Source organism: Varroa destructor, unplaced genomic scaffold, assembly GCF_002443255.2.
Source record: "Varroa destructor unplaced genomic scaffold, Vdes_3.0 BEIS01000003.1, whole genome shotgun sequence".
NCBI lineage: Eukaryota > Metazoa > Arthropoda > Arachnida > Mesostigmata > Varroidae > Varroa > Varroa destructor.
In genome coordinates, this window is record NW_019211456.1 from 46,384,749 (window position 1) to 46,396,400 (window position 11,652).

At 40.6% G+C, this 11,652-nt stretch overlaps 1 protein-coding gene across 8 annotated transcripts in view; it reads right to left on the reverse strand.

Annotated features, from left to right (window-relative positions):
* Positions 1–290: 290 nt before the first annotated feature.
* The window catches only part of LOC111246236 (suppressor of lurcher protein 1-like), a 252,987-nt gene continuing 241,625 nt past the window's right edge, over positions 291–11,652 (reverse strand). For 4 of the 8 annotated variants that reach the window (XR_002671599.2, XR_015324170.1, XR_015324172.1 and 1 more), the window contains 5 exons: positions 7,857–8,032; positions 7,172–7,403; positions 4,904–4,966; positions 3,174–3,596; positions 291–1,383 (listed from right to left, as the gene is read on the reverse strand). Coding sequence is in view for 2 of the 8 variants with exons in the window: in XM_022795511.2 (XP_022651246.1) it covers positions 1,319–1,383; positions 4,904–4,966; positions 7,172–7,403; positions 7,857–8,032 (536 nt within the window). In the remaining 6 variants the exon portion in view is untranslated. The other 4 variants (XR_002671600.2, XR_002671601.2, XM_022795511.2 and 1 more) reach the window with 4 other exon arrangements.

Consider the following 11,652-nt stretch of genomic DNA (forward strand, 5'->3'; position numbering starts at 1 on the left):
GACGGGACTTGGCTAGCTTATCTAAGATGCCCTATGAAAGCCTCAGGAATTACTGATGAAGCCAATAAGTGGTGGTTCTAAGGGCGATATGGATTTTTCTCATAAGACGCAATACCAATCCTCGTTCAGTGACAACAATATGTTGGCAAAACGTCTCGACTTCGTTTGTACGTTGTAAATTCTGGTTTGATTTCGGTCTCATATATACTACTGCTCTATATGTCATTCATCTAACTCGCACTAGTTGCATAGTAACAAAAAGAATACCTATTAAATAAGTTCACGTCAAGTAACATAATTTTATATTAAACTTTGGCTGTATCATCATTTTTCTTGTTTACTGTTTATTCATTTATTCATACTTATCATCAGTATTACTGTTTATGTACGACGGGTGTGTATGATCTTGTATGTACAACGGGTGTTGTGATCGGGGTCCGTATCGACTTTATCTTCGTCCTACTCGTCGTGAGTCTCTTCATTGTTATCGGAAAAGTTTTACCTCTATGTTTCATTTGATTTTTCACGATTTTATTTATTATCATTATTACTTCATTACACGGAGACGTCTTTCTATATTTTCATGTATTTCGCTTATATTTTTGTAGGCCATCTGTATCATATTACCGTTGTTTATTGGAAGAGGGGGTTCTATTTATGACTGAGGCATCTGGACCGTTATGCTGTTTATTTATCCTTAGATATCGTGGGGTGTCCTGTGATGATGTAGTTAGGAGGTTTTTTTTTCTGTTGTCGTCACATTATCATTGGTTCACAGTATTCTATCAGTCGTCGTCGTCGTCGTCGTCGTCATCATCCTCATCATAATTGGAATTCAAAAGTACACGACAAACTGACAATACGTCTTCCGTAAGTCAAAACCAACCAGAATATATGTCGACTCCGGAAAACTGGACTCTGAAATACGATTCGAAGGATAGAGCCGTGTTGTAAGTTTCATTTTTTCTTGTTTCTCCACAGCTTTTGAGCGCAACGCCGGAACATACTTAATCGGCGTATAAACCAACACGATAGAAATATTTCTCGTCCAACGTAATTATAAATGACGATGTCGAACGCCCTGTTTATGAATTACGTATTTCAATTAGTCTTCACCGTTGTTACTGTTGTGTTTTCTGTTGTCCTGTTCTATACTATTCAATTCTATTTTGGTTCCAGGAGAAGGCGACAGACATTGCCCTATCCCTGCAGTAATCAACGGTTTCGGGTTCTATTTGTTAATTTGGTTTGCGAGAGTCATTCTCCTGAATTCAGCTCAACTTAATTCACCGAATACCGTATCTGTCTGTCTTAAGCCCTAGTAGAAGCGGCCGTACGTCGTCATCAGGATGACGAACAGTGCAAATACTTGTACCGTCACACCTGCAAACATACACAGACACAGTTATTAGCGGACAAGACGAAATTAACTACCGACACTGTCAGGACCCAAATACGAAACCCATGTAAAGTCTGTTCCACACTAGCAAATTAATGGATGGACCCAAATCGTGCAGCGTGACACCGTTTTTCTTTTATCTAATCCATAATTAATTAAAGCCATGCTAGTCTGCGTATGATCAGGCTGACAGCTGGTGCTTCAAACAAATATTGTACCAAATTTGGCGCTTCCACAATCAGATTGGCGCTTAGAAAAGCGGTAGAATTGCCAGTAATCTAAAAATAGCCGTCACAGTCAAGTGGCAAAAAAACGACTCAGCCGATTGTGACTGTGTGACATTAGTACTAGTGACGTTACTGGACGGACAAGTTTCAACTCGAGAAAGTGGTGTAACCGATCTTATTCACGCTTATTGAACATTTAAACAGAACACTTAAATTTACAACTTTAACTATGACAAAGATTACTAAGGCGCAGACAGGAGGATCATCTGGCGTTTGATGAATCACTCATCGTTCCTTTTGGTATTCAAACGTGTATGGGAAAAAAAAATGGAGAATCGAAGTTTTTCTACTATTTTTTAGTTTAACTATTTTTAATCTGTTGCACATACATTGAATCTATACGTTCTACGTTCCGGGAACAAAACTATCGTTTTGCACAAGTCAAATAAGCTCATCAAGATCGACTGCATATAGAAATACAATTAACACTTATTGTTGTCCCTAACAAAATTGAGCACGTTCAACATTAGAAAAAGTATAATCTTAGCAAAAATTCAGCAAGTTGACATTATCAGCAGTGAAATGTCGCCAGTAATGCTGAGAACTTGATTATTTACTTTTAACCCGATCACATAATGAGGTGCTCCACATAACATGTTTTATGTAATACTAAATTACTTGATGGATTTTTGTATAATTAACATAATTATTAAGTTACTTAGATCTTATCTTATGAAATAAGGTTCGAATTAGCTATGAATGCGAGCGGGTCTTCGGTGATTCATAACTTCTATCGGACTGTTCAAGCACAAGATATCAATCATCAGATGAAATTGGTAGCAGATTTATCGGTGCATTGAGGAAATGACAAAAAAAAGAGCCTGCTTGTCTCTATCGTTGGCGCAGGCGACGTATGGATGAGCCTCAAAAAGTTATGGCGAAAAAATTATGAATTAAACCTGGCAGGGCTTAAGCCCTATAATATGTCCTGAATAATGTTCCGACACAAACATAATGTGTATTATTAAAAGATAGATCAGTAGAATTATTATTAAGATTAAGAACACCTGATATTTCTTAACTAAGCATTCGGGGAAATGTCATGTCTTTTATAAATCTGCTTGCAATTAAAATCCTAGAGATGTAGATTCGCGTTTCCACTAAAACATACAAAACCCCCCAAAAAGTGCAGTAATTTATTACAGTGTGGACAATTGATGTTGGACCAACATTGTTACTGAATTGGATGTGTTATACTGGCACGCACAGATAGCACCTCGTTATATTTCTCTTATTTAACTAAAAATAAGTGTAGCTACTTTGGGTTTACCGTATTCGTATATACGCTAGGCACACGTGGATAAGTAAATAAAGCAACGTTTGCGATATGAACTGCTGGGAAACAGCGTCTCGCTGGAACTTACGCCAGAGGCCATTTATATGGACAATCATGCTATCCTGCTTAGATTTTCCTATAGCTGATCTGGATTAGATCTTATAAGAGTGACTAAACGCGATATACTACTGGCTTGAATTGAAAATATTACCGTTGGCCTTACGCGTCGATGCGGCATTTCGCGGCCGTACGTTATCTTATGCTAGGCCTCGCCTGTTCCCGGATGCTTTCCATACTATCTGCTGTGCTTATTTTTGTAGCGTTATCGTTTTAGCTGCTTCTGTTACCTCTCTGTGATGCATCTTTGATAACTGTACATCCATTCGACGGCCGCAGAGAGAAGGTAAGTTCCATCATAAATATTCGACACGTATCGGTGAACCGCAAAAGCATAACGGGCGGTAATGGTTCCGTGGGCGATGGCGACAACTGTAGCTGTGATTGTCTCGGCGACAGTATAATTTCATATTATACGAGAACAAAACGTGCAAAAAAGCAGAAAGCAAGCTGGGGGCTTGCGGTCGGTCGTTTCGGCGGAGCGAAGTGGTAGAGTCACTGGGCAAAGTCACATGAGCTAAGAGAAAAGAAGCAGACGTGTTTCTTACACAAATGAGTGCTTCCCAGAGCTGATAGTAAGTTGGCAAACCTAATATAGCATAATGAATATAGTCCCTTTTGAAACAAAACAATAGACTCATCATATATACACCTCTTGGGTTGCCCCATGTCGCAAATGAGTATACTGTTAAACAAGAAGCATAATCAAGTTCCAATTCAGGAAAACAGGAGATACGATTGGGAAATTATAGTACTACCTCCAAGGTCGTTTAAAAGTATATTTTCGATGATCCCTCTGTTTCTATCAAGATGTTAACGAAGGAACTTGTTGTGAGTTCGCATATGACGTTATGGATTGTCCACGAAGACCTCAGATACACGTCTTGTGTCATAAAAATCAGACACATGCTCACTGAAGATAGTAAAGACAACAAATTCTGTCGGTTTTGTTTGCTACCCAACTGCCTCAAGAATGAAGTAGCAGGTTATCTTGCAACCTTTTCTGACGAGAACATTTTTGTATTCGATACAAAAATTAACCTCTGAAGCGATTGCCAACTTACCCACAATTCAAAGGATGTGTCTACCTGGCAGAGAAAAAATTTCGATTTAAGTTAGTATCCTAAGTGCGGTGTTTAGTGGAAGAGACATCCTGCCACCACTTTTTTCCCAGAAAGACAAATTTCTTAAGAATGAGCGCGGGCGACCGCCAGGCAACAGGTTTGATTCCCTTAAATTATTACATATAAATCGTTGGTAAACGGAAGTCCAACGAGCCTCGAACTTCTATCTATTCTAGTTGCAAAAAGAACCTTTGAAACGAGTTCACGAATGGTTTAGGACGCGACCTGAAGCTACTCCTGTGATCGATAATGGTTATATCAAACAGCATGACCGTCATTAGCACTAAGTAGCATGTGCGGAATAGCTCGTTGCAATAACGATTTTTGCTAAGATCCGGTCCTAGAAACAACAAACCATATAAATTTAGACGCGTTCTCCTTTAGATTAATGTCGCTACTTAATGGGTGCTGTTACTTGGCAGGTATATTCAACATGAACCCGTTCATGAACTTCAGCACGATCTTTCTCCCACATGTCGCCTACACTATAGTATTTGCCCTTCGAACCACGTCTATTAACAAAAAAAAAAAAAAAAAAAAAAAAAAAGTCATAAACATTGTTTTGGTGGCATGCAGATATGTAATATAGTATCTATATAGAAGTATAGTAGTGGTCGAACCTGGAATTGAATAGACGCTTAGGGTTACATCGGCATGATAGGGTGTTAAACGGCAAGCTATCTATATTTTGGCGACTTACCATGATATTTTCTCAAGGATGGTATACAACTAACATTATGAACATGACGAATTCTTCCGCTTTCTGAAATTAGGGTAATTATAGTTAGTCAAAATAGTCTGACGAGTAAATTTACAAACGGAAGTATAAAAGCTGGTCAAGATAAAGCTTCGATCATCCCCGAACTCTCAAACGAAGATCAATGGAATCAATAATGGATTGTAGGAGCAATGAAAATAATCGATTGCCTCATTTGTTGTTGTCTATACCTAGGTAAAGCTTTTTCATAACGTAAAATTGGACCGCAAATTTGATTTCAATCAGCTGTCGGTTGGTAACGACAGTTAGAAGGTGAACCACGATTTAGCTTGTTCTTACGTATATTTCTAAACGTAAAGAGTTCGTATAGACGGCAGATCTTTTTGCGTGTATTTGTACAACGATAGCTATTATGACACGACGGTGGTTAATTGACGCCACACGAACACGTATGATGTCGTGAGCAAGCTTGGTAAAAAAATTGACAACAATATGAACGTTGTTTAGTATATCTGAATATTAACAAATTACCGAATTTTCGATAAGCAGTATGATACATGACAATTATTTACTATATATATGCGATAGTCCCTTGATTGTTTACATCCTCTACGCCTAAATTTCCGTTAGCGGCAGAGTCGGCGGGAGGCAAACAACAGGCAATCGTTCAGATCAACAGGCACTTCTGACGACTAAGAATCAAGGGACCATGCATATATATATATATATGCATCTACAAATACATAAATACAACACATAGACATAATTTATGGTTTTTATGTGCCAGTCTAAATGTATTGATTAATTAATCAAGAAATGAATCCATATTTTATTCAGGCATTCAGTAGAAATACAGCTACGGTTAAAGTGCAAAATTCTAGTAAGGGGAGTGACCCCCCGGCCCCCGGCCCCGTGTATGCTGATGATTCAAAAGTACCAGTTCGGCTCAGTTCGCTCGTCCCATGCGCCTACTATGGATCTAACTATTATATTTAATTGCCATCATTATTGGCAGTGCTTCACGGTAATTTCTTAACTAACTTAGTATTACTGCAGAGCTGAATACCGTGTTATAAACAAAACCGTATTGTCTTAGGATTACGGTTTACGTTTGTGCGTACTCGCTGCGTATACCTCGACATTACCAATACCGGATAAACGAATGCATGTCACATGTAGCTAAGCGTAAGTATTTTTTTTTTTTTTTTTTTTCTAGTTTAAGAAACTATTCAAGAAAAATAACTTGCCAACACATTATGAAGAAACAAAAAGACAATATGCAATAGTATATATATATATATATATCTTATTAAATATAAATCATTGTGACCGTAACAGCAAATCGTCAGTAAGTTTTTATTCATCTACGAACCTTCACGTGCAACACTGTCTCGTCTGATACAAACTTAACAACAGACAGCTGACACTCAGTAGTTGAACGGCGAATAACGTTGGTCGCCGATCGGCACTCGAACCTCTCACTGAATGCGACGGCGGTCTGGGCTTGGGGTCGTCCACTATCCGGGTAAGGTGCCCAGATAGGCGCGCAAAGTTGACAGGGTTTAGTTTTGTTAAAGATTAAGTCGACTTTGCTCTTGATTAAATGCATTTCTATCTTGCACTTACGGCGCCCGATCTTCAATCAACATTCAACAACCCGCTCGTAGCTAACGGACCTCGTCGCCGAGACCCGTTGTCCATGCTTCCATAAATACACTACTACATGCTGTATTATGACGTATGATGAAGGAAATATTCATTTGCTATGAATGCGGACAGAAAGAGGCTGCGTAAGAAATTGCGACCTCTATTTCTCAGTTTTAAAGCACAAACTTAAACGAGTTGTTTTCTTCTAGCTATAATTAGCAGAACTATAATTGAAAAACATCGACTACTTTGCAAGACTGTGAAACAACCTATAGAGTACTGAGTACGTTTGCAGAGATGTCGTATACAATATAGCTTCAATGACAGCTATTAGATATTAGCGACTCAACAGAGTGACTCAATTCATTTTGGCACTCTGCGAGCGTGCATGTAAGCAATGATGCGGTATAACTTGTAGCATTCCATGATTTCATCACATTAGCTTTCTAACACCCGAAACACCGAATAAAAATCATTGTATGGCACTGAGTAAATCTGCGATTTGACCCATTATACAGGTGACTCACTCCGTACTCAAATTAATTTCCAGGCAAAAAAGTAATGATTATCGGCAAGCGTAACACATGCACGCAGCGAACCTACCATGGACGCCCCGAAATTGGTAAAAAGCCTCAAAGCCGGTACCGTCGAACTTGTCGTTCGAACGAAAGGCAACTCGGAAGAAGTCCGAGTCAGATTCGATCTTGTTCGGCTTCATGTTACCGCAATGGCGAGGAATTTTGCGGTCAACAGTTTTGAAGTTGGAAAACTCAACATAATCAGACGCGGTGTCCGAGGTACACGGCGGCACTCCCTCCACGTCAAAGTAGGCGAACTGTAAAACGAGCATCACCTAGTTGGTTCGTATAAGGTTGCCAGTCTCATTTCTATGTACCTTCAGAAGGTTAATAACATCAGCTATTACTTCTATAATCAGTAACTCATCTTTGTTCACTAATATAACTTAAGCCTACGTGTTTACGTGCAAGCAAAACTTGATGATCTTCTATGGGTAACGAAGTTTTGTATCTATGCTATTATATTTTTTGTCTTTTGAAGGAGCTTAAGTCAGTGTCGTCGTTGGCGAACATTTAGCACTTTAACGTCGAAATATTACATGTAATATCGAAGACGAATTTGGATATAGGACGTTTTTTTATTATTACCTTATTACGTAGTCCTTTACATAAGCTTAGTATAGACAGGCCTCTTGGGAGATTGTTTTGTTCGAAATTAATTATATATTGTGGTGTGGGCACCAACGATTACAATCAACCGATGTACTTACCTGAATATGAATCTTTTCTTTGTCTTTTCCATAAAACAGATAGTGGCACTCAGTATCTCTAGGATAGACCCCGGGATAATTTGGCGTTGTAAACGTCCCATTAGAAACTTCGCTACTGTTATAGATAAACGTGCAGACGCCTTGCGGGTCTTGACGGCCCGAGGGAATCCCGAAATCTGTAAGGTAAGACGTGAACATGTTGGTTAAAAGATAAGGGTCTGGTTGACGTATTCTCAATAAAAGGCAAACTCCGTCAGCCTTCGCTGATATAACGCAGCTCGGCAGTCGGTTTCTTCTAACATGAAACCTATCATCTAAATCACTCTGACCGACCTACATTACTTTCATGCGTAGAGAGCACCTAAAGAGAACTCACCTAAAGTTATCTAACTCAAGATGGCGCCAACAGCTATTCTGCCCTGACCCCTTGCCTACCCTAGCCGCACGCTTACTATTCTCGGTGTAGCCATTTACCAGCCTCCTGTCTACTAGGCCAAAATAGTGCTTCAGTAATACTAAAAGTGAGCTCTCCCTAGAAACAAACACATTGCAGGCAGCTATCAAGTGGGACCGCGAACCAGACTCAAGTAAAGTCTATGACTTTAACTTGCACCCATCAAATGGAACCAGCACGTATTTGACCTCATGTGTATATTTTTTTTTGCAGTAGTGTATGTGGGTAAATACCCAAACATTTATACAAACATCTGTGTGTAATAGACATTTATTACATAGTGTTTATAGATGGCGTGGGCAAAGACTATTGTTTGCAACCGTTGGCCAATGTCACTACTGCTGGAACCGCCGTTGCGTTACCAGAGCAATGAGAAACATTCGGTGAGGGCAGGGCTAGGTGGGAGCAAAAAGGAAAGCGAAATAGTGAAGGAAAAACTCACTCGAGATGGTCCTTTTGTTTTATACTGTACTGCGCGGATATCGACGCTACCTAACTTTTTCTTTCAATACCCGGCGAAACGATTTCTGGCTCACCGTGATGTTGGCTACGAGCGGTCCTGAACAAACGAACGGATTGTTGGCCAGATTCTTAGAAAAACTTTTCCTGCCCACGAAGGATGACACAGTGCACTAGCGGCGGCAGCGCAGATCTGAACCTGACAGTAATAGATCTTGTTGAGCTGGCGGAACAACTATCCGATACAAAGAACGAATCCGGCAGCTAGTCGGCTAAAAAGCCACCCTTCGACCAGTAAGCCCCATTTAGCAGACCCCCTATGAATTTTTTTCGTACTTGAGTTCTTGTTCTCCCAATGAGTCAATCATGCTGTTATGGAGTCGCAGAGTTGCAGAAGCCGCAACGCGGCGCAGCTAGCTTCAGCGCATCTCAAGTGCGTACGCCTCCATACTCTTTAGGTGTATAACGTCGCCTAAAACGTGAAACGACGTGGTCGCGGTTCTCATTCAAGTCCCAAGCGGATCTCGGAATCGAAACTTGAGCAAGAATTAGCAATGGCACGACATCCGTCCACGACATTGCGAAGAGTCGCGCTCGAGTAGCAACGTCAGCGCCGCTCAGGCAAATTAATACCACTAGAATGAAACCAGATGGGCGCAAAAAGAAAAGAAAAAAGCAAGTTGAAGAAAAATAGCATCATCGCCGCGCATCTCTATTCCTTCGATTAGCGCTGCCAACACCTTCGCACCATTTAGCCAGCCAATGATGCTCTTGATCATCATCGTAAAGCGATCATGGATTTAAAATCAAGCAGATGAAGCAATATTTTCCAGAAATTGTGCTCTCAGGCTTGACATACAGCCGCTGACCGAAATTGTACTCGCTTGATTTATATAGGACTGAACGAGCTCGTCGCGATTAAGTCGCGAGAAAGAAAGTCATTAGTCTATAGGGCCTTATTCGTTAATTTAGTACAAAAACTACTTCACCACTTTGATGGTGATGAGCGCTGTTTTGGCTTCTGCTGTCGTCGCTGGTCATGGTTGCTGTTCTAATAATTCAACATGTAGAACGGTAAGTGAAAATAGAGATGACAGAAGTTCGGAGGGTGGGGGAAATTTCAGTTCACGCATGCTCGCCCTGTTGTCATCGAGACCCGTTGAAGAACGAAAATGGAAACTATAGATGAAGACCTTAAAAATATGTTAAATCAGCAGGAAGATTGTCATTGACGCCGGCAAACTATAACGATTCAACAACTTGCTAAATAACTTGAAGCTCCGAAACCAGTCGAAGAAGCATCGAAGAACCAGAGCTACTATGTCTACTATTACAACTGATGAGAAAAGGAGAATGACATAAACGACGCAAAAATTCGTTCATTTGCCAAATTGATGTGGGCTGGGCTGCTATGTGAAACATTTGCGCATACCTTTTGCCTAACCCAAGCCCTTTCGCTCGTTATAAGACACGTATATTGTCAGGCATAGCAAACTCGGGATGCAGGTAGTTACCTGTCCGGCTTCTGAACTGGCTTGAGCGTCAAACCATTGTTGACAACATCATCGTACCTGGTACACATATTCAGCTGTGCAAATTCTGATCTACGTGCTTTTTCTCTCTTTCGCTTTCTTTCTCTTACTGGTTTTTTGAATCAGTTTTTTTTTTTTTTTTTTAAATCAGAAAGAGAGACACCGACTGACCGGGCAGGGGATCGACTAGTAAACAGATTAGACAGTAAAGAATATCATCTTGTCGTTTAGACTCGATCTGCTTCCTTACTCCGACGCTGAACAGTTCAGGGCAGTGCGTGCACTGCTATGAAGCCGACTTTACTCTCTCCGGTGGCGTTGGACTAACTGGTTATAGTTAAATATAGAGCTGTTTCATTTCGAATCTCTGCTGTGTTACTATATATCTTTTGTTCGAAGAGCAGTAAAATCCGCGTAAGTCTGTGCGCGGATGTTGTGTCTGTGTGTTTATGTACGCAAGCTCTTCCCTTAAATGCACACTTTAGTACGCTACGAAAACAAGCAATGCCAAAAGCCAACAGACCAGTGTAACATTGGCAGGAGAGTAACTAGCACCTCATTTCGCTCGATACCTTGCGTTCATTGCTGTCCGCTCCTCAGCTGTCAGGCCACCGCCCAAAACACCATTGACAAGGTGCCTAAACATGCCTGCACTTGGTCCGCAATGCATTTTCAACCCTAGCAAGTAGGTGCTTTTAAGAAATCCGAACAAATGCATGGCCATAGAGCTACCTTTGTAAAGTATTTTACCGTCTACATTCGAGCACACACTGAATGCCCAGTATAACTAGAGAGATTCTCCTATGTGCAAGGCTCATTACTGATAAGAGTCCGATGACAACCCTCTTTCCTGTCGTGTCCGTACGTGCTTACCAGCTAGACCTGCGCAGGTCTCTGGCAACGAAATAAGACATCTTTTCCTATAACTTGCGCTTTACACAAGAAGACAACAACAAACACAGCTATGCCGTAGCTAATGTTACTTCAGATCTGTCTGCTACCGGCTTGAGGCTGAGGCCTTGAACGCCACTGAAACATTATTTGATGGCCTAGAAATGGTGACTCCTACAATGATTGTGTTAGTAGACTACACACCCACGCCAATGCGTATGCTGCTAAATCGAAACACTGTCACAAAAAGGAAATGATTCGTGATCTATTTGCCACTCCGCCACGTGAACAGATACAGAACAGGGAGCTCCTTTTCAAACAAAAAAAAATTCAAAATAGCCAACAAATTGGCAGAAGCAATTACGCAAAGCACTACATATGGTGGTCTTAAAATGCACAATATGCCTTTATCTAGCTTAGTTTCGGGAAAATGCATCAGCCAAAACCGTGTTTATATATA